Source organism: Salarias fasciatus, chromosome 18 (genome assembly GCF_902148845.1).
Source record: "Salarias fasciatus chromosome 18, fSalaFa1.1, whole genome shotgun sequence".
NCBI classification, from domain to species: domain Eukaryota; kingdom Metazoa; phylum Chordata; class Actinopteri; order Blenniiformes; family Blenniidae; genus Salarias; species Salarias fasciatus.
Genome location: NC_043762.1, coordinates 11965945 through 11989767, shown reverse-complemented (window position 1 = coordinate 11989767; position 23823 = coordinate 11965945). Strand labels below are relative to the sequence as shown.

Here is a 23823-nt window from a genome sequence, read left to right as displayed (position 1 = left end):
ATCTGATAAAGTTAGAATGTTTTTTAAGCTCAAGCAACAAATATGAAAAAGATACACATTTAGAAGTTTTATAATAACATTTAAATTTAACTTGCTCGTGCAGTCAAAGTTACTTAAAATGATTTAAGCCAAAAATATGACATACTGTGCATTCAAATACAATATAGTTATTATTATTTAAGATTTGGTAATAGACAGGTAGAATTGCTGTGAATGCGTTGTTCTTTCAATAATATTACATTTATTAGTTATATGGTGTGTTTCCAGGTGGGGCCTCCGTGTTGGGAGGATTTTGTGGGGGTCTAGGGAGGAGGTGAGGACTGAGGGTGAGAACAAATGGAGGGAGGAGGAGGAAGAGGAGGAGGAGGAGGAGGAGGAGGAGGCCTGGAGAGGGGAGGGCGCACAGTGGGAGGACTGAGCCGTGCCAGCCAGGACTTGTGGCGGCTGCAGCGGCGCAGCTCGGACTGCAGGAAGAAAGTTTTCTGGAGCAGCAGAAACAACCGGAGCAACAGTGCAGCGACAAGACAGAAAAAAAAAAAAGCAATAAATTCCCCCCCACTGTGATCGGATAGAAAGGAAAGAGAAAGAGTCTGCGGAGGGAAAAAGTGGAGTACGCAGCGCAGGAGCGCGTTTGGATCCGCCTGAGAGCGCATTCCAGCGCAGGGAAATGAGCCTGTGTGACGGACTGAGCGCTCTCTCACCCCGGCCTGCCTCTCCCGGCTGCTTCCACTGACAAAAGAGGTGGCAAAACACAAGGAAAGTGCTCATTCGGAAAGGTAAGGCACGTTGTCCAAACTTCTTCCTCAGCTCACCATTCCTTTGAGAGGCTTTTAAAGTATGCCCAGCCTGCTCTGCGCCTTACTTTCCAGCAGGATTAAACTTCCACACTCACAAATCCTCCTTTCTTTCTCTCTGCGGTCTCCCCTCCACTCATTTACATCTCACTGAGTTTGCTCATTTACTCATACAGAAAAAAAAAAAAAAACAGGACACTGCTGTCTGTATTTACTTTGGCTGAAACCAGGTGTGTGTGCGTATGAGTGAGTGTGTGTGGCACACACACACTCAGAAATCTTGGGGACAGAGAAGGGAGTCATTCATACTCAGCAAAAACTGATCTTGTGGCTTTCTTTCTGTTTTCCCCCCCTCCATGTCAGTGTGAATGAGTCTTACTGAAAGCCTTTGAATGAAGCTCGGTCTGACCTCTGCAGCTTTTCTCGAAAAGTCTTCCTCTGTCAGTTGTGCTGTAATTTGCTGTTGTGGGCTCTGTTGCACTGAAACCCCCCTCTTTTTTTTTTTTTTCAAATGTGAAACATATGGGACCATTCTCCTTGACGACTTGTACCCGGTAGTAGTCCACAGTATACAGCCATCCAAAATAAACAGAGCCGGCTTTGATGTCTGTTGGCTGTTTGGAGTCTTCTGCCGGTGGAGAAATGATGGAGACAAACAGGCTGAGAGGGATCTTTGAGCTACAGCTGCTGCGCGGTATTCGTAGCCCGGGGCGTCCTCTCTGCTCCTCGGACGGCCATTGTTGATGATCTGTACAAGTGTCCTGACATCACAGCAGCTCCAGCCACCTCCAGCCCAACACAAAGCTGGCAGTCCAGCGGACACACAGCAGCCAAAACAAAAGTGGGGCGGTTCGGTAAAATGATAGCACCCTTGTCTTTTATCTACCTGCTAGTTATTAAAGGTGTCACCAATCCAAGTAATTCTAACTTGTACTGTAGGCAAGCAGGACTCAGACCTGGTTCATCCATGCTCAACATCCAGTGGTACGGCCTGTAGTGTTGCGGATCACTTTTTCAAGGTCTTGGTCTTGACTTGGTCTCGGCTTTCTAAAGTCTTGGTCTTGAGATGCAGGAAGCTCATTGATATGTAAAGGAGCTTTCAGTCAAGTACTTCCTGTCTGGATTGATCTCCTCTGCTCAGCTGGAGCGAAGAGTTGAAACCAAAACATTATCGAGGTCAGATGTGACCCACTGACTGCACCGTAGCTGTGTCAAAGAGACGTGAACTGCACGTTTCTCTTAAGGTCCTGTAGCATCACCAAGAGAAGCTGTTCCTCTGCTTAACCGTCAACTAACACATTTATCGCAGTCTACTGCTGCTAAATACAGTGAATCATCTAAAAGTCATGTCCTCCATTTGGACTTTTTTTTTTGCAACTTTAAATTGAATCAAATTATGCTTCATTTGGCAAATCTGCTGAAATATCCGAAATCCTTCCTGTCAGAGTGATTCTCTGCAGTGTAATGACGGCAGAAGCCTTTTTCTTTATTTGTTGCACGAGTTGTGCAGTGTTTAGCACGCTTGTTTTATGTGGTTTTGATGCCAACGCTAAAAGTGGCCAGCTTTCACCGCTGATCTCTCAGTTCTGAGCGTTGTCATTATCTGTTGTTCGCTTCTCGATCTTGGTGTTGTTTTCTGTCTGCTCCTCCTACGACAACAGAGTTCTGCACTTACTTTTATGGCATAGTTGAAATTTACAATGGAGGCCGCCCCGTGGACCGGATTGGACCCTCTGCTGGGCCGATTTTTGACCTGCGGGCTCTATGTTTGACAGCCCTGACCTTAGCTTTGACCCTTCGTGTTTCTCTTTGAACCTCAGGCTCACATCTGCATCTTGCACACCTTCCTCTCAACGCAGAAAAACAACGCGGGCCGTCGGGAGCGTTTTGCTGGCTAAACTCTTTCAAGATTAGCTTAAATTACAGACCCAGCAAGACAGGAGAAACCTCCTCGAACGGGCAATTACAGCTTTTGTTCTTGGTTCTATTTTCAGGTCAGAGTCCTCCGAACAATATCTGCCGCTCCAGGGCGAAAAAGAAACGGTAGACAGTGTTGTTTTTCCCCCCCCGACTGATAACAGGAGCTTCCAGATGAAGGGGGATTCTGACAGTGTCGGTGTGGACAGGTGGACCGGCCGGGCGGTTGTGTACTGTAAGCAGAAGGTTGCGATCGCGACCCGGGACGTTTCGCCGCGTCGCAGCGGTGCCACGGCCGCCCGGCTGACATGTGTAAGTCATTAAACCGAAGGAGAGACCCGGAGGACGGACGCCGAATGAAAGCAAGAAAGCAGGGAGAGAGAGTGGGAACGTAATCCAGTTTGGGACGCATTCCACTACGACCTCGGGATAGAAAATGGTAATTAGGGACTACTTTGGGAGCCTTTAGGGTGCACGGATTTACTCCCGGCCGGAGCCGTCATTTTTATCCCCTTCGCGAAATATCTCAGAAAATGGTGAGACAAATACACGCTGCAGTTCCAGGGCTGCAAAATAAACCGGCTAAAAATACCCCGCGCCCACTTACTGTGGCTTTCTTTTCTTCCCCAATAGTTCTCAGGGTCTGTTTATTTCGGTTTTTCCAGCAGTGAATGGGTGTCAAAGCCTCAGCATAAACAGACAGAGCCCCCGACAGGAAAAGGCCAGAACAAACTGTGGCCTTGTCCTTCTCCGGGCCCTTAAACCCGGCCGCTCGAGCGGCTTCACGCACGCCGCCCCGCAGTATGCGGCGCGCTCTTGTGCCAAGTGCGAACACAAGGCCGGCTCGCCATCGAGGTTATTAGACGGCTATTAGATGTGAACGCTGAATACCGAGCCGGGGGTGGAGGGGGGGGGGGGGGGGGGGGGGTCGGGGGGGCTTGTGCAACTTCTGCTCTCAGATCGAATGATAAACATAAATGGCTCTTTGTGAACGTTTGAAAACAACGAAAACAGTAAAAAAAAAAAGGATTTAAGTTGCGAGCGCAGCCAGCCTGCAGGCAGGCAGACTTCCTGAAGCATTTATGGCACTTGAGGTGTTAGTCGGGTTTGCAGACAAACAGTTTAGGAGATCATTAATCTGTCCGCAGCTTCCTAAAGAGACACGAGTCTCCTGTATGTGCAGTCGCTCTTTGTTTTCTTTTTTTTTTTTTTCCATAGCTTGGAGACAGAAGCGGTTTCTGCACGCTCGACGCTGTCTTATCAGCTTTGACTGACTCCGCACTCCAACCTCAACCGGATGACGCATAATGATGTATAATTACCGCTTACATTTATTTTTTTCTTTCAATTTCCTATGCATCATTTCAATTTAATGGATCAACACACACGAAAAAAAAAAAAACTTCTAAAACTGGAGATTGCTGCTGCCTCAACACGTCAATCGTAAAGCCGTAGATGAAGCAGTTAGAATATTTTTGGCTTTGGACTCATTTTATCAGCATATAAAGATCAACCGATTCCCCCGCGGGTCACATTCGCCCCCGCATTTTAAGGTGGAAATGAAAATGATCAAACCTGAGTGAAAACTGGAAACTTTCATTGTGGGTGTCCGTTTACACGAAAACGCTGCTCAGAGCCTCCGAAAGTGCAGCTTTTTGGAAAACCTTTGCGTCTGTTTCTTTGTAAATGTGGGGAAAATGCAACTTTTCTGAAACTTTGCTACTGCGCATGTGCACCGCAGTCGATAGTTTCTCTGCACATGTGTGAGTACCATAGATGGACAAAAACAGTGATGGCAGAATCCAGAGCAGCGTTACTCCACACGTCAACGTTCTCTTGGAACTTTGTAGTTTTGCAGTTGAGAGTCACCAGTAACATCGGTTCAACTTCACCGTCTGTCCGTACCATTGCCTGTGTTCTCGCCATTGTTAACGTTTATAGCTCATTGTTCTCTGTGGGCATGTGTGTGTGTGTGGTTTCACTACAAAGACAACCGACAGTGCCAACCCGTGGCCTGGCGTGCTCTCTGCTCCGCTTTCAGAGTTTCTGCAGTTCCCAAACATTGTCCTGTAAACAAGGTCCTTCAGTTATCTTTGTAAACGAACTCAGTATTTCCAATTCGATTATATTTACAATATAATATGTGGATGGAAGTTTTGTGGATTCCACCATGACCAAACGTTCCAATCACTCTTGAATGCAAACAATAAACAGATTTGTTTGGATGCTTGTAAAGATCACCTTTTCTTTATCGACCATCTCTTTAAAACCAGCCCGACGTTGTGGTGGCGTCGTAACTCCTACAAAGAAAGGCGGTTGTATTATTGAAAGCTGGAAATCAGTGTGGTTGCTGCTACAAAAGCTTGTATTGTGTGTTCACAAATTCATGCCAACGGCTCAACTTTGAAATTTCAACTACAATCGAGTTCAAGAAGAGAAGCACACTGTTGTTTGAACATACAAAGCAAAAAGACCTCAACATCATATGCTTAGTTTACTTTTTAAATCACTGCAGCACTGTTGTGTGTTGCATTTTTCAATCAAATGGATTAGTACTGCAAAAATTATACCAAAACTCTGCAGTTTCATCACATTACATGAGTCCATTGAAGTTGGAATTCTGATGTCAATAATTTGGAAAACTGGGTTTTAGTGTCCCAGTTGATTGAAGTCGGAAAACAGTATTGTCACCTCTGGAAAAGCCTTTCAGATGAGTAGAAAGATAGAGAAAAAGACCAAAGACCGTGATAGCACTGCACTGTCAAATCCTTCAGACAATATTAAAACACTGCTTATAGTTACAGTGTGTTCCAGATCTACCCAGAATTCCAAGTTGTTTTGAGAATTGTTGAAAAGACGGATAGAAACAGCATAAAAACACAACGTAACTAATATATAACTTTACGTAGGACCATAATAAAATCTCAGGTGGAAGATCAGGAAGTTATCCAAGGCCAAACCCTCAATTCCAAGTCTGATAACAGCTGTAACTTTAACCCTACACACCAGTTTTCCTCTGCGTTCGACTCCAGACACAGGAACGATCTGATGACCACAATGAAATCACCAATGGAAAACCGAGCCGGGGTGGGTGTGGAGGCATGTAGCGACCAGCCCGCTCACACACACACACAGACTCAAACGCCGATCTGGTTGCTGCGGCCGCGAGGACTCGAATGTTTCGTGACGGATAAGTATGCGAAGGTTCTGCCAACTGTTGACGCCGCCGCAGACTGAAAAATGAAAACAAGCGGTGAGGTCAGCGCGATCCGCCATGCCGCCTCGCTTCATCCCCGACGGTTCACCTGCTCATACAGGACGGAAGATTCCACACAGGTGAAGGGTGTGGCGCCGGGAACAGGAGCGTGGCGTCTCCTGCTTTTCTAACTCTTCAATGGAATGCTCGATCAGTTCATTTCCAGAGCCGTTTCGGCGGGTAAATTGGGAGACAGGTCATGCGTGTGCGAACGTGGCCGCCGGCACCGAGCTTACCTGCAGGGGCTTGGAGCAGTGGTGTGGTGGTGGTGGTGGGGGGGCAGCCAGACACACCCTAATCCCCCCCAACATCCTGACCTTAGCAAACCTGTCGCGGCTTGCTCGCCGCAGACCTGGCAACCCGTTTTCTCTCTCTCCTGCCCACCCTCGCTCCCCGCTCCCTCTGCCAGCCCGGCTCTCACAGTGCCATGGGTGGCCTCTGGATTTGAGTTCCTTGGCACTGCTTATTCTGGCTTTGTGAGCTAATGCTGCGCCTCAAACCAGGAACAAAAGCAGTCAGTGCAAATTAAAGACCAATTATCCTCCGTGCGTGCCGGGGCAAGTCGCTCATGTTGGCTTAAACGACGAGTGGGAGAGCCCAGCGGTTGTAGTAGGAAGGCGATGTTGATCACTGCAGTGCCGCTCATGAATGATTCATGTGCGATCAGCTCACATTAAACTGATATTTAAAAGCTTTGCGCGTTGTATAACGTTGCTACTTTGCACTTGTTTATGGTTTTATTTGACTCTGTCAAAACTTTACGTGGTTGTCTGCTCAGCAGTTGTGTAATGAATTATGTAATAGACATTTTTAAGGATTTCTGAAGTTAGGCACCAAACTTTTACACAAAACTGAGGGGTTTTTTTTTTTCTTCTTTTTCTGAGCGACATTACTGGGTGTAGTGGGTGCGGGCTTATTTTCCCACACTTGCCTGGATTAGAGTCGGTGGCTTTGTGTTAGCTCTGAATATAAGGCCCCTGTGAAACCAGGATTACAGCAGATTTCTGTCAAAATGTTGAAAATGTTGAGTTTTAAGCACATTTGGACATCAGAAGAGCATTGATTCATGTGAGGACTCAACGTTACGTAAAGATTTCTTTTAAATAAACATAATAAAATATATGTTTTCTTAATTTATTGGCGTCAAGTTGGATGTGTTTTGCTTCATGTCTGGCTGTTAGCATACTATGTACTTAATAAGCCTTACATTTTGGACAACTCAGATATATTTTAAAGAGTTTTACACTCAAAGATGAAGTTTTTGTGCCACTTCTGATAGCAACTTACCTTCACTTTGTAACTGTCTTTCAGTCTTGACACCAAAATAAGAGAAAAGAAATGTTTACATTTGAGATTTTTGTTAAACAGCTGATATACATTTTTTTTTATTATACCTTCATTCATTCATTCATTTTCCGCCGCTTCATCCCTTTCGGGGTCGCGGGTGGCTGGAGCCGATCCCAGCTGCTGTGGGCGAAGGCGGGGTACGCCCTGGACAGTTCGCCAGTCTGTCGCAGGGCTGACATATATAGACAAACAACCATTCACTCACACATTCATACCTTCATACCTAGGGGCAATTTAGGGTGATCAATTAACCTACCATGCATGTTTTTGGACCATGGGAGGAAGCCGGAGTACCCGGAGGGAACCCACGCACACACGGGGAGAACATGCAAACTCCACACAGAAAGGCCCCGAGCCCCGGCCGGTATTTGAACCCAGGACCTTCTTGCTGTGAGGCAAGAGTGCTAACCACCGCGCCACCGTGCGGCCATAATACCTTCCATAACACATATTTGTGTATCGTCTCGATGTCTTCTTGTGTTCAACGTCAACTGATCACCTGTAATTCACATTAGATCAGAAATATTACATTTACACTGGAAGGAAACATAAACCAACCACTGTCTTTGGCTCCAGTTTATTTCTTCGTTGGGATTTTGAGTTTCAGTCAGTTGTTGAGTGATGCAGCAGTGTATTAGCATTAGCATCTGACAACGTGCACGGCGTTGGGGGCTGTTCTGTCCTGAGGAGTGGGAGACTTAAACTAACAACCTGCAGAAAAAACACTGTGGCAGACAGGAGATCAGATCTGGTGGATTTTAACAAATAAATCCAAGAATACGGCATACGGTATTCAACAGGAGAAAATGTAAGTCACATAGTTTTTGGACATTTAAATGTGTTTTGTATGAAGATGCATCATTAATAAAAGAATTATTGGGAATTTTCTTACATTTTTTATTAATCAAATGTATGTTTTCCTAAAACTAAAGGGGAACATTTGGAGTTAGTTTTCTGTTGATATGTTGCCGTATTACTGGTCTGATCCACTTAGGATCAGTTGGGTTAAATGTGTGTGTCGCTCGGACACACACACAGCTCCAAGTACTGACCGACGTGTTCATTAATTTCCCATTAGTCAACAGTTTTTCCTCGGAGTCCCAGGGGAAATAGACTAACCCTGCCATTAGTCCCGACAATCCCTGAGGATCTCTACCCCCCCCCCCCCCCCCCCCCCCGCCCGGCGCTTCCAGCACCTCCAACCAACACACACACACACACACACACACTGGAAAAAAACCACAGCGGTCCAGTCTCCCCGAGCGATGACCTCTTCACATGGCCTCTGCCATTCCGCTCCGAGGCTCGCTTTAAGCCCCGGCTACACCGTCCCCGCTTTATGGCTCCCCGCCTGAGCCCCCTTCAAAGTGCTGGGCTGTAGCCTGCAGTCCTCTCCGGAGTTAATTGACGAACACATTCTTGACTCGGGATCATTTAATCACAATAAACAGTCTTGGTCATTCAAGAAGGGCGACTGTGTCTCTGCTGGCTTCAGGAATGTGTTGGTCAGAAGTTCAATATTCAATGTGCCATAAGGTTGGATGATGCTCATGTGTTTGTGTTTTTGGTTTTTACTTCCAAATAACAGTAGTCTTTCTCTCGGCTCTTTTTCCACCTCACACTTCTGTACTTCCCACTTGCAATGTTTCAGAAACAAAGCAATTTGTTGATTTTGTTGAATTTTCACAATGTAGTTTTGCGTGCTTTGATTTTGTGAGAAGGATTTCGGTATACTTTGTGCAGCCTCAGCGATTACTGAATCAATTCATGAATTTATTAATTGACTGAAGGAATAAATGATGGCCCAGTGTTTCCTGCACTGACACACAGTCGGGCAATGATTCCAGGGACCCAACTTGGATGAAGCAGTGCAGATGATCAGATGAGTCACATTTAAAAGATCCTAAATCAAGACAACTTCATGTTCTCCCTGTCTGTGTTAGTTTGTACCGAAATATACCAGATTTGTCTGTATTTTCAGTGATATTCTGTTACGTCGTGGTGAGGAAAGGTGAACCCAAAATCCCAAACACAGTGGTTGTTGAGAACAAGAACTCATCTTATTGTCCATAAGAAGAACTAAAAGTTCCCTAAAACAAACAAATCTCTGGAGATAAGCAGTCCATATAAACACAGAGGCTGTAAAGGCTACAGGTGTGTGAGAACACTGGCATAGGGTAATGAAGACACAGAAAGACAGACAACCAGACCACATGAGGACGGTCCTTTATAAAGGCAGGGAAGCAGCTGATGACAATAACACACTCAGGCACAGGTGAAAGACATCAGGGTAGGGAACAGAAATGAGACATGAGGAGGGGAAGCCAGGAACCTGAAACCAGAGACAGAGTGAGAATACCACATAAAACACATGAACCCTGATGTGGTCATATTCATTAGTAAAAACAAAAAGTATTCTCTTTTGAGATTATTTACAAAAAAAAAAAAAACAAAAAAAAAAACCATGCTAAGAGTAACATATCACCACTGATCTAATATTGTGTAAGACGCCCTGTGTCTATCATGAGCCGTGCTACAGAGAATCAGCAGTATTACTGTCACCTGCCAGTGGTTATAATGTTGTGGCTAATGGGAGTGCAGCACATTTTGACCATATTGTGAAGCTGAAAATCACTAAAACAAAAAGATTTATGAAGTCGCGAACACCATGAAGCATGAAAATACATTAGAAATGACAATCAATTTGAAATATGCAGGGTTTTTTTTGTTTTGTTTTGTTTTTACTGGACTCGTTACAAAACGTGATGTAAACAAACATTTTTTACTTCAGCATTGCCATAGAAAGGGTTCACTTTGCTAACTTCACCCTTCTTTGATTCTTGTGCTTCACACACGGTGGATTGTTCCCACCATGCATGAGATAATGAAGTGGAAATAAAAAACAGTCAACACAAATGCAGCAGCAAGGCTCTGTCTGATTGACCAAATATGTTGACATGCAAAGCAAATAAAATATCCCAAAACTGTAAAGTCACAGCTGGTGTAAAGTAACAGTGTGAGAAAAAGCACTGTCGAAACACAAAAACGTTGACATCTATTTAAGTTCTTGTATTTACCGCAGATCTGAGTATTATCTGATTCTCTCCTTGTTGTCAGATTTGTGACACATCGTTGATGCGTTAGCTTCGATTGGCTACAACCCAAAACTGGACAGAACTTCACAGAATTTGCCTTCGCCGGCAACTCATCGATCGACCTCATTCCCTGGATTCAGCCAGTCAGAGATGAGCAGATACCAGACTCCGATGTGTCTGCTGGGTGTGGTGGCGAGGCAGAGGGGGTAGAGGGGGGGATGGGGGGGTTGGATGGGCTTTCTCTAGACCACCGCAGCAGGAAGTTCATGGACATGAGGTCACAGCAACAACACGCCATCTCTCAGGGATTTGCAACAACTGGTTTCAGCCGGTATCCTCTGAGAGTTTATCTTTCCTTTTGTTGGAGTCCAAACTTGCGATACGACTGTGCCGTAGCTCTCTGTGCAGAACAGATAACTCGCAATAATCTGCCATGCGCTGGAAAAAAAAGTCTGTGGTACTTTTGTTCTGTTTTTATGACACAAGCTGCTGACCGTTGGTGTGTCAACACAAAATCCTCTCATGCATTGTGTCATTCTCCAAAGATATCTGCAGGAAAAAAAGAAAAAAAGGTGACTCAAGCTAAGGACTTTGACCGTCAAATATTTACCAACCGTCAGCAAATGGAAAAGGTTTGATTCTCCTCTGTCTCTGTTTTCGATATCCCCTGACAGAAAGTCTCCGGATCCAGCATGGAGGAGGGATACGAACTGGACCTCACCTACATCACAGAGCGCATCATAGCGGTGTCCTTCCCGCGGGGCTGCTCGGAGGAGATCTACTCGCACAACCTGAAGGACGTGACGCGAATGCTCAAGTCCAAGCATGCGGATAATTACCTGGTCAGTGCCCGTTGCCTCGCCTCGGAACGAAGAGCGCAAACACGGCTTTCTCGCGGCGTGCCGCCGTTAAAAGTCAATATCTGTCACTCGTGCCGAGTCACGGTTGAAGTCACAAGTTTGGTTTGTGGTTTGTTTTTCTCCAGATCATCAACCTGTCAGAAAAAAGGCATGATCTTACCAAGATGAACCCCAAGGTTGGTTTCCTAGGACTTAAAACAAAGCAGGCAACTCGTGACAGCGGTGCTGCTTATCTGTTAGGCCTCATTGATCATCTGTGTCTGAGCAGATGACACCAGTCGATGCACAAGTTACTGAAAGTTATGTTACTGTAAGTTAAAACAGCTGCTAGTTACTTCTAGAAAAAGTAACAGGTATTTACCTAGTTACCTAGCGAAGAAATACTAACTAGCTACTTAGGCATGCTATTTAAGCAGGCTAATGCTAATCACAGCTGCTGTTATTTGGGCTAGCAATGTAAATACCTGTATTGGGAATGTTATCTGTGTTATCATGATGTCTTTTAGACTCTGGATACTGGCTGGCCAGACCAGCACGCTCCACCACTGGATAAGATCTGCACCATCTGCAAGGCCATGGAGAGCTGGCTCAACGCTGACCCTCTACATGTGGTCGTGATCCACTGCAGGGTGAGCATGCGCACATTGAGCAGAGTTAGCTGCACGGTTTAGAGCTCACTTTAGATTTAACCACACGACACAGCAGGCGTTGCTTAAAGTTTAATGTGACAACCATGGTTCCAAAATATATTAGATGTTTTGCTCTGTGTATTCAGTATTTCTGGTTAAAAAAGAACATATGAGTAAAGGAAGTGTTTTCTACATTTGAGTGACACCTTCAGTAGCACATCCCTCCAGGTTTAAACCCAGTTCGAACACTGGTGTACCACCAAAATGGGGGCGGGGCTTCAAAAAACAAGCATTTCTATTGGCTGTACAATTAAGACACGACCCCAAGTACAGGATTATGCTGCGTTCACACCGATTTTTGACGCAAAATCGCGTCAACGCGAGAAGCTGAACGCGTGTCAATTCTGAGGTCCGACGCTGAACAACGTGGGGCCAAAAGTCGCGTTCACACCGAACGCGTCGCTTCTGGTGGGAAGGCGGGGCTTCGGGCCGTGTTTCCTGTGTTAGCTTAGCCTCATGGCTAACCCTGTTGAGCGGGTGGCTTGGCTTTATTTACTTAATAAAGCCATACAATGATGCCGTCGGCGGACAGGACGGCGTGCCTGGGTGCACGATATGATCCACAGACGGTCAGAGTTTGGCGAGTTTCGCTATTTGCTCCAGGAGGTGCGCCAGGACGAGTGTCGCTTTCTCCGGTCCCCGCTCCCTGACCTACGTCACCATGGAGACGCTCTCTGATTGGTTTGCTGCAAAATCGCGACGCGTCAAAGTTCAGATTTCCCAACTTCAGCGTCGGACGCAAAATCGCGACGCGTCACAAAATCGCGCCGCGTTGCGTCAACGCCCCGACGCGCCAACGCCCCGACGCGCCGCGAAAACGCGTCTCATCACGGCTGGAACGCGCATTCCCATTTGTTTTCAATTGTCTTTTGACGCAAAATCGCGGCGGAAATTGCGTTCGGTGTGAACGCAGCTTTAGTCTTCGGATACTGGCGCATGACGATTGACAAGACAATAATAACAATGGCGGCCTCCAGAGTGTCATGACTCCCAGTCCATGTTCTTCTGGGGCCTGGTAGTTTTATATTTGAGAGTCATCCATAATGTAATCCTACTCCCTCGTCTGTACGCACGAATATGTGTGTACTCACCGTTGTTTGTGTTTAGAGTGATCATTTTCAAAACATTGCCGTGTAAATGTGAACATTTTTTCAAACGAAAATGCAAAAACTGTGTTTTCACTTGAAACATTGGTGAGTAAATGGGGGCCAGAATATGAATACATCATTTTATAGGTCTTTAATGGAATTGTTATCAGCTGTTGCCATAACAAGAGTTAGATCAATTAATAATCCAAAGAACGTTTTCATTTTATGGGGTCTTTCAGCCACTTATCAGGTTAAGTATGTTAATACAAGCAAATTAATCCCATCATTTAATTAAATATTAGGATTTCTAACAGTAGAATTATGCATTTAACCATTTATTTACCTGAATGGTGTTTTATAATCTCAGTATTGTTTCATTTCACTAAGTACTTAGTTTTATTAGATGAAAGCTGAAGCACTGAGGAAAAAGCCCTCTGCACAGATTGCAGACAAATCCTGTGGCCAAAGGGTTGATGTGAAAATGATGAGGAATTCTGCTGAGTAATGCATCATAGCAGCTTTCAGTGTTCCTGTTTACATCCTCTGGTCCCATTCTAAAAATGTCTGTGTCAAGCAAAGCAAAGTAGTTTAAAACACAGTTTTATTTTATTTTACTTTGGTTCAGACCACAAGTACAAACACAGGCTAAATCGGGGTGAAACCGCAATTGCTGCATTTGTAGTGAGTCATCTCCTCTCATCTCGTTCTTTTTTTCTCAGGGTGGCAAGGGTCGAGTTGGAGTTGTCATTTCATCTTTTGTGCATTTCACTGACGTATCAGCCAGGTAACCGCTACCATGTGTCACCGGTCACCATGTCATGCCCTATAAATGTTGTTTTTCTCTGCTCTGAAGTCCGAATTGATCGTTACATGAGCCGTTCTGGTCACTGCTGGCAGAAAGCAGTATCACGAATACACCACAACAGTTCAGGGATACTCACCATAACAGACGTTTAACTGCGGCTGATTGATCTACTTCCTTTTAACAGGGGGTTAAGGTGATTTGGAGTGAGTCAAAGAAAAGTCTTTTACATTCAAAGGAAAACCACATGATTGAAGCTATGAATCACCCTGTATTGAATTGCATGAATCAACTTAGAAGCATGTCGGTTACTGTGGTGCCTTCTGGCCACAGTGTCAGCTTCAAGAAGAACAATTCGTCATGATGACCACTGCTGAGCATTTTTCCAGTACAAGCCACTTCTAGAAAAAATGTATCTACTTTACAAATGACTGTAAATGCCATGTGACTGCTTACTTGGTGAATTAATCCTCAACATGGCTCTATTATTGCAGTGTTGTGGTGAAATGTGAGCTCTGTATTCCAGTATAAAGAGTGATTCATTCAGTTCAGGTTCAGGAAGATCCTCTATAATCTGGATATCAGCTGTTTTCTAAGAAAATATAAACGTTATAGTGGTTGCATAACCTGTTTTCATCAACAAAGTTCCAGTTTGCTAACTACCCTTTGTCAGATCAAAGCAAAAGTGCTCATATGTTGAGTTTAATGAGATCCAAATTCATGTGGTAAATGTGGAAGACAGAGGTCAGAAAGCAGGTACAGAGATACCGACAATCCAGCAGAGCAGTTTCAGCGTGGAGCCAAGTGAGAGGGAAACAGAGCTGTGGTGAAAAGGCTCCAGCGCCTGTTGGTTTTAGACGGGTCTGAATAGCCAAGCTGTGCACACACTCCGGCCTCCCTGTCCTCCTCTGCCCCCCTCTGTGTTTACTTAAGTCTGACATTCTCTTCCTCTCTGCTGGAATCCTTCTGTCCCTCCACTTACTTTCCCTCTTGTTCATTATGTGTGCGTATGTCTGCGTCCCTCTTAATTGAAGCTGGGGTTAATGCCGTTCAATTACAGAGCAGAGCGTAATCTCCCTCTTGAGTCATAATTACCCAAAGTGTTTAACGTGTGTGTCTGTGTTTCTCCTTTAAAGTGCTGATCAGGCACTGGACCGCTTCGCCATGAGGAAATACTACGATGATAAGGTCTCAGCTCTGATGACACCCTCGCAGAAGCGGTAAGACCCAAAACACAAGCACGCCCTTCTGATGAGCAACATACATCTCACCGTGTGTTGTGCAATACATAGTACCTGGATACAGTTACCAAAACTAGCTACAATCAGAAAGTAGATGGTTAGAGTAGTTAGTGGCAGGAAGATGCTCTAAAATTAGTTAGCATTTCTTGATGGAAAGAACCTGATGAACTATCAACATGTAGACAGCTGCTCTTGGAAATGGAAGCTAATTGCTATTTCATCCTGCTATTGCTAATACCAGCAAGTGTGTTCATAAAGGATGATGCTAATGTCAACTACGGTGGGATAACTTTCATGTTCCTGTTGAGTTTATTCTTGAAAAAATAATGTCCTCTTTCTTTATTAAACAGAAGTTTAGCAAAATAGAAACCGTTAAGGCAGCAGCTAATGCTAATGGAAACGTTAATGGCATTTACAGTTGTATATCAGGAAGACAGCATTAGTTAACTGAGACGCTTGTCTTTCTGTGAACCAGAGTTTAGTGAAATAGAAACTGTTAGGACGACAGCTCATGCTAATGCTAATGTTACTTACCTTATTGTTAGGGGGGGAGTTGGATGCTTTCAGGGTTATTGAGCCCTCCCCCTTTTGTTTAAACAAGAGCTAAGTGAAAAAGAAACACTGAAAATAACATGCTAATGTAATATACAGCAGTAGAGGGCTCATGCAAAAGGAACAATGATGTTTTGCACTTTTGTTTTGACGTACTCCTCCATGGAAACATTCAGATCTCACACCGACCTGTTGAGTGTCACGAATCCTTTTTAAAGCTGAAAGCCAGTCATTGTTCATCATTTTAAAGAGAATGGGATCCCCCGGTGACCTGGTGTAATCCTAACCCCGTGTATATCTTCGATTCATCATCGGTCACAGCGATGGGGTGAAACTGGTTCCTGCCGCCTCCCATATCTCCTCGTTTATCTCCTATAATTCTCCAACAACAGTCACTGATCTGCAGAGGGGCTGGAAAGTGGATTTTGTTTCCCTCAGAGAGCCATACAGAGTTCTTTTGTGTTTGTCTGGCCCACATGCTCGTCAGGATACCTTCATGTTACAGTAAAAAGACATTTGAGGAGCACTGATCCCGTTTCACTCTGGTTAAAAGCAAATACGATCATTTTCCAAAACTTAGCCGTCATGCTACGACAATGATTTCACAAGAGTTCCCGTATTTGGACAATGAGAGGTCAGTTCAGGCTAAACTATAAGAAGAACAATTCACATAAACAAAAGAAAAGGCTCTTTTGCGAAGATTTGAATGGTAAATGGAGATTTGGGAATGCTGTTCCACTACTTCAGCAGCTGTTGGAAATGCTCGTATTGTGCGGTACAATAAGTTTATCGTATTCTTCCCTATCAGGTACGTCTGGATCCTCAACAGTTTACTGAGCGGCTCCATGAAGATCAACGCCTCCCCCTTGTTCCTGCACTGCGTCATCCTTCATGGGATCCCAAACTTTGACGCCACCAGAGGTTAAAACTCCGAACATTTCCCACTACACACAGCTGCTGGTCCCCAGTGAAAACTCAATCCCTGCAACAAAAGTAATCTGACACAACCACATGAGAGCCGGAGCCGTAAACAATATAGAGTCTTATCTGGAGTTTATGCCTTTCACTTTTTCCGGGGCACGCACGCACGCTTAGACAGAAAGTGGGTTGTGTGTGTAAACAGAACCGAAGGGGGAAAACTTCCCACTTCCTACTTAAACCCTGGGAATTCTCCCATCCGCATCTAAATGACTGTTTTCACTACTTTTACCGACAGCAAAAAGTTTTCCTTTACGTCACGGAGTTAAAATCTCTTTCTCATGACAACAGCTCATCACACTTAACTCAGGGGTGTCAAACATGTGGTACACGGGCTAAAAAACAGAACAAAAAGCTGTCTAATCTGGGCCAGGTAAGGACTTAGTAACAGTATTACATAGATCTTACTTTCATTCAGACAAGCGCTGCAACTTTATTAGAAATTAATGTAGTGCTTGTGACAAATGTAGCAACATTTTCTGGTGTTGTGGAAACTGAGTTGAAAGCACATGTCGTTCTGTCCTCAGCGTTATTGTTACTGTCCTCAAAGCTGCCGCTCATTACGAAACATGAAAGTCCTGAAGTTACTTTGAGAAGCGGTGACAAAGTTGATGTGTTGATCCAAACACATTGAGGGTAATTTTTTTTTTTTTTTTTGTTATCCCTGCAGAGTTTTCCATAATGATTCCATTTTTACGTGACAAATGTCATGCGGTGACTTTCAGGACAGCCAGCAGCTGTTTGTATGAGCATGTTTTGTCTGGTAGGGTCTTTTCACAGTGTTGACATCTCCTCAGTAAGGAAGAGTGCCTGTAAAAACACACACACACACACACAAAATTATTTTATTTATTGAATCAATATGGGGAAAGCTAAAGGAGCTCTTTAACATTTCACCTTTTGATTCAATAAAGCTCTTTAGCAACAGAACAGAGTTCAAGTGTCCTGTGAAGAAAACAAGTGCTGCTGGTTCTGAACATTGTGGTATGAAGAACTGAAGAACTATCAACAGACATCAAGCATCATTTGTATTGGATCAGTATCATATTGGATCAGTATTGGCATTGGATTGTGTCCGATCGCCATCTGCAGTAGCAGCACTACTGCATTCCAAACATTCATGAAGCCTCTGTTTTTTGATTTTAGTGTGCCGTCCGTACATCAAGGTCTACCAGGGCATGCAAGCCGTGTACTCATCTGGAGTGTAGTAAGTGTCCTTCTCACACATGTGCTGCAGCACTTTCAGTGTCACTGTTGACTTCAAAGCACTTTACAGCACTTTAAAATTAGCTTATTGGTAATTTTCAGTCGGAGTTGCATCTTTCTGTAAATCTGTGTAATTGCTTCCAAACTTGGCGACGTTCCCGGCGTTTGTGTTTCAGTCACATCGGTCCGAGCCACAGAGATCGTGTGTGCATCACCCTGGAGCCTGCACAGCTTCTCAAAGGCGACATCATGGTAATGCCGGCATTACGATGCGTGTTTTTGAAGCAAATACGACCGCAGTGACGGCATTTTCTGCGTTTTCTCTAGATTAAATGCTACCACAAAAGTGATGTGACTTCGGAGCGTGAGGTGATCTTCCGGCTCCAGTTCCACACGGGAGCGGTGCAGGGTTACAACCTGATGTTTGAAAAGGAGGACATGGAGGCTGCCAACAAAGGTAGAGAAGAAAACCCTTCCCGAGCGAGTCTCGACGCGCTCCGCGCTGGTTAACTACAGCTCCTCCAGCTCTACACGTCATCTGCAGGCCTCAATCTGGACCTAATTTAGACTTTTACACCAACAATCCTGTTTTCCCAAACATGTTACGTACGTGTACTAAGAGAATCCAGGCTGCAGACGACAACACCGATCCTCATCCCCACTGGGAAGTCACTGACATTCTGGGCTGTAGTCGTCTTTTTTTGTTATGTTTACTTTAGGTAGTCAGAAAAAATAGTTAATCTAGTACTTCTGTATCAAAATGAGAATATTTCTCTTCTACTTGAAAAACAACCAGAGACTAAAGAAATCATTGTGCGATCTGCAGGAGTAATGAGATTGGAGGGGTGATAACCTCTTTGGTTTATTTGTTGACTCTTCTGATTGATAAATCTGTTCAAATTGATCTGACATGGTGATTAAAACTGCTCACTCTACAAACTGGATCAACTGAATCATGTGATGTGTGCACATATTTTCCACACACACATGAATTGAATGTCCCGTTGGGAGTCCTGTGTCGGACTGAGGTCTGCAGACTGTGGATCTCAGTGCAGTTCAGAGAAGTCATCATCGTGTGGAAACAGTCTGGAATGATTGGAGCTTTGCATCACGGTTTAGAAACATCATAATATGGTACGCTGTGGTCAGACATGGATGATTATGATGAGAAACAAACAACCCTCAGGGAGACTAAACCTGCTCACTTCAATCACCTTTCTCCATCATCCAGAAACACACTGAGCTGCTGACATGTGATTGTTTCAGCCGTTTGTGCTCATGAGTACTTGAATAGGTGTGCCTAATAAATTAGCCGATCGACATCTGTTTTAATGTATTTGTGTGTGTGGTGTTCTGACTTTCCAGATTCCAGATTCCCAGACTATGGAAAAGTGGAGCTGGTGTTCTCCGAGGGACCAGAGAGAATCCCAGGTACTTTGGATGGTTTTCCGTGTTAGTCACAGTTGTAAAAGCAGATGTCTCCGCTGGGCTGACCTGTTGCTGTGGGAGCCCCCCCCCCCCCCCCGGTCTGTCCTCCCCCGTCGGCCCACCTGGTGTGTGGGGATGTGTGATACTGCAGAGGGGAAATGTAGTGTGAAGTGTGTGCTGACAGAGAGGTAAAGAAGCGCAGCGTCTTCTGGCCCCAGAACCACAGGAGGGAAACTATGTGGCCCGAACGGCTGCGCAGAAACGCTTGTCTCAACACTGGAGACGTGAATAGAAAATCAACGTGTTTTAACCTGTTTGTTCTTTAGTTGTTGTAGTTTGTACAGTTTTTTTTAATCACTTTGCTGTAAAAGCTCAAACGCTACTGGTTGAAACACATTATGGACAAAAAAGCCAACTGTGACCATCAAAAACACGATAGTGGAGGGAGCAAACCCCGTTTTTATTTGTTGAGAGATTTTCAAAGTGAGGGAATACACCACATTGGTGCTGTGTTTCCGTTGTTTCAAAGTTTTTCACAGTTGTGTTATTCCTGGTTGCAGGTGCTGACAGGTGGCAGAACGGAGCCGACGTCATTGTGGACTACAACACGGCGGACCCTCTGACCCGCTGGGACTCGTACCAGAACATCTGCGATGGGGAAGGTACTGTTAAGGCCCGACTCACGACACACCGTTCTCACACACCGGCAGTCTTATGAATGAAAGCAGTATATGAAGCGTGGCTTATTTAAACTCTGAATGTACCTTTCCTGCCTCTCTCTTCTTACTACTTCACCAGTGCTCAGTGTGCTCTCTGTTTTTGCACCAGGAGGTGTAATTAAAAAGGAGAAAACCCACCTCCTGCGTGTAAATTCCTTCACATGAACACAAACTCACACTTTGCTTCTCAGAGCATGACTGTGGACCCTGTCATTGAGGCTCTGTACTGCCATTTCATTTACTTCTCAACCTTTTTTTTTGTTTTGGTTTGGTTTATTTGTCCAGCACAAATGCGATAGTGACTGATTATTTTTATGATATACAAACTTAGTTTTAAGTGATAAACGTCTCCTTGACCTCATTACTTGTTCATTTTGTTGTACATGAAGGCATTTGTGTCTTTGTCTGTCAGTTAGCATTAGCATTAGCAAGAGCAATAGCTGTTCTCTCTGTGGTTACGATTGTAACTTCAGCTGAAATCTGAAATTTCCTCCCTCTAACTGATGTATCTTCAGCTAACATTAAGATTATAGAACATCTTTCTTCCAAGTTATGACTTAATTTGTTACTACTTGCGATAAATACAAACACTTATGGAGATTTTGTTAATGTGTTTGTACTTCTGAATTGTGCTCTGTGGACACAAAGAGTGACATTTTTAGAATGTCAGTCAATAAAAATGTTCAGTTCGTAGCACAGATTTGTGGATTTATCACTCTTAATCAGAGTTTTCTTCCTCATTTGCAGTTCTTTCATTTAGAACTTGCACAGCATACATACAGACTACAGGGAAAGATAACTCGTTACAATTCAGCCAATGTTTTCCACTCGGTATCACAACATGTTGATATCGCGATAAGGATACACTTGTGGCATATAATGTGTGTGTGGATGTGGATGATAGGGAGGAGTGTTATTCTATGTGAGGGAATGCTGGGTTCAGAGGAAGAGCATTTCGTTCTCAGGACATTTCTGTTTTCTTGTTTCCTGAAATGAATAGGCATGCTTTAACCATCCCACACACACACACACACACACACACACACACACACACACACAGACCTGTGGTTGTTGCTCTCCTCTCCACCACAGAATTCACAACAACCTCCCAGAATAGAGCTGCGTGGTGGAGGCATTAAAACACAGATCCACCCTTCTTCTTCTTTTTTTTTTTTTCTTTCCCAGTGTGTTTTTATAAGCTTGGCTTGATGAGAACGAGCTCCCTTTTTTAAAAATTTAATTCTCATTTAAAACCGTTTTACGCACGCTACTGGGAACGCAATGAAACTCAAATTTAAGAAAGCATCAAAGCAAAGCTGAGACATGAACAAAAGAGCTTCGTTTTTTTTTCCTCTCTCTCTCTCTCTTCTATTGCCTTGATCCCGAAGCATTCATGTGGTATATTTACGGCCTTGTTTTCTCATGTAAACACTACATGTGAGAGGAAAGGCTGCGAGCTCTGCTGGAATTCTGCATCTCGGTCCCAGCGGTCCTCCGCCGGCTCAGTTTGCCTCCGCTCGGAGGAATGACTGTCACGGCCGTGCTAAAGCTGCAGAAAGAAAAGCTTATTTACTTCAGGGGCTCTTAGTGTGTGTATGTGTGTGTGGTTTTGTCTGTGAGTCAAGAGTTGCATTTAAAATGATTGTTGTTCCAGGAAAGGCTGGTTTCGTCTGTTTATTGTCAAACAAAGTTGTTGACTTTGAGGAAAGGTCTCTTAAGTGTTTTTTCACTTATTTTACTCACTGATAAAAGTGGAACTATATAGAAAACGGGGAAAAAGTTAGTTTCTGATCATTTCCCGTCATGTGGGGTCACACAGAGCTCAGGATGTGTATTGGCAAGGACCTCATGATATGATATGCATCACGACATTTATCACGATGCTATAAATTTACGATATATCATAATATTGTGATGTATTGCGAATGTGCCTTATCGTTAAAAAAAATAATAATCGAAATAACACAAGTTGCAAATTATAGGAACTATTCAAATAACTTGTATAAGGACTTATACAGTTTATGCCACACAGGCCACATTTCCATGATAAACTTAACTAAAGACACGTGATTGTTATTGCCCAGATACTGAGCATGTGCAGAAGAAGTGCTTACTATGGCATGCGCAGTGACAGCGTTTCATAAAAGTTGTGCGTTCCTCAGCTAACGTGGAGATGGAGTTTGGAGCGTTTTAAAAAAGTTTTACTATGGACGACCAAACGACCACTACCAATACGAAAGAGAAGTTTTCCTTTTTCACTTGAAAACACTGCGTAAACAGGGCAACAGTGCAATACTCAATAAAACAGCTGATAGTTTAATATTTTATTTATCCCACAATGGGGAAATTCTAGCGTTGTGAGAGACAGTGAGAGATAATATGTATATATATATATATAGCATAATCAGGTGAAAAGGGTTAACAAAAGCAGTCTAAGTACTGTAGCATGAAATAAGAATAGAAATATCAATAACAACAAATACATTCTCATAAAAATGAGAAGAAAGCTGTTTATTCACAAACTGCCAGAACACGTTTTTTTTTTTATGTTTCATATAGGTGCTGTTTCAGACATGTGCAGTAAATTATGTTGTTCTTTGAATATTATTTTGTTTGTTTGTATTGATTTGTTTATGGATGAGTGTTCATTTAACAACAGTAACTTCTTTGTTGCGTTTGTGGAATTAAGTCATTTTAAATACACATAAACAGTCAGTGGGCTCATGAAGTTCACAATTTATTGATATAAACAGAAATGAAAATAATTGTTTTTGCACATGTTCTTCTGCTGTTACTCTGATGAAACTAAAACTAGATAACAAGCAAATGTAACATTGCTTAGTAAGTATAAAAACTCCATAATTTACCCTTTAACTGTGTTTCATTGCATAGTTTTAATTAAATGCAGCTATAAAAAGGATTTTTCTTTTTTAATAGAATCAACTTACTGGCAACAAAGATCAAAAGGTTTGGATACTCATTAAAATTGTGGATGTACTCATATAAAAGTAGGGAGCAGATTACAAGAATGAAAAAAAAAAAAAAAGTATATTAGACAAAATAAAAGTGATTCATAGAGTTCAAATTATCTACGTACAGCTCAAATCCAGACTGAATCAAGCCTCCATAGTGCTGCATTAGAAGACATTTAAAGGCAGTTTTATCTTTGTTTTCAGTGTGTGCAGCTTATTTTGTACAAACTGCATGGAGGACTTGATGAGGTATAACTCCCCGTGTTGCTATCTGCACAACGGATGTGTTCGAAAACAAGGACGTGTAAAATCCTTGTGCTTTTTGACTCACTCTGGTGGTATTCGGAGGGAGCGGGACGGCAGTAACCGGGCAGGAATGGAAAGGCCGGGGATAATTGCATAGCCAGACGCGAGCGGACCTCCTCCTGCGATTCCAGAGCAGCTTGAGGAACAGTTGTGGTTTCGCCTCTCCGTGCACTGTAATTGTTGGATTATTTAGGGACTGACTGCACCACAACAGCCGACATGATGAATGCAGCATAGAAACGGTTTGATTTCTCTCCGCGAGCTGGGAGAATACTCTGTGAGCTGTCTTCTGGCTTCTGAGTGGTCCCAGTAGGTAAAAATTGCGTTTTAAAACCCCGTCATTGGGTTTGGGACACATCTGTTTTCTTGGCCGGTGTTATGCACGAGGACGAACAGGCATGTAATTTTGTGACACACACAGAAGAGTGAAAGAAAAGCGCTTGAACGTTGCCTGGAGCTCCCTGCGGAGGCTCGCTTTAATTAAAAAGTGTCTTTTTTTTTTACACGGTGAAAACGTCTCTGGCTTGCAGGAATGTTGTTTTCATTCTCTGATCTCTCCCTTTTCTTCCCTTC

General features: G+C 43.8%; 1 protein-coding gene across 2 annotated transcripts in view; it reads left to right on the top strand.

Annotated features, from left to right (window-relative positions):
• The first annotated feature begins 435 nt into the window (after positions 1 to 435).
• tns3 (tensin 3) overlaps positions 436 to 23823 on the top strand; it is a 40211-nt gene continuing 16823 nt past the window's right edge. For both annotated transcript variants that reach the window (XM_030114280.1, XM_030114279.1), the window contains exons 1-12: positions 436 to 776; positions 11084 to 11251; positions 11395 to 11445; positions 11776 to 11898; positions 13766 to 13830; positions 14985 to 15068; positions 16450 to 16562; positions 17766 to 17826; positions 18002 to 18077; positions 18153 to 18282; positions 19191 to 19256; positions 19814 to 19915. In XM_030114280.1, the coding sequence (XP_029970140.1) occupies positions 11102 to 11251; positions 11395 to 11445; positions 11776 to 11898; positions 13766 to 13830; positions 14985 to 15068; positions 16450 to 16562; positions 17766 to 17826; positions 18002 to 18077; positions 18153 to 18282; positions 19191 to 19256; positions 19814 to 19915 (1021 nt within the window). In that variant the 5' untranslated portion in view covers positions 436 to 776; positions 11084 to 11101. The remainder of the gene's footprint in view (positions 777 to 11083; positions 11252 to 11394; positions 11446 to 11775; positions 11899 to 13765; positions 13831 to 14984; positions 15069 to 16449; positions 16563 to 17765; positions 17827 to 18001; positions 18078 to 18152; positions 18283 to 19190; positions 19257 to 19813; positions 19916 to 23823) is intronic.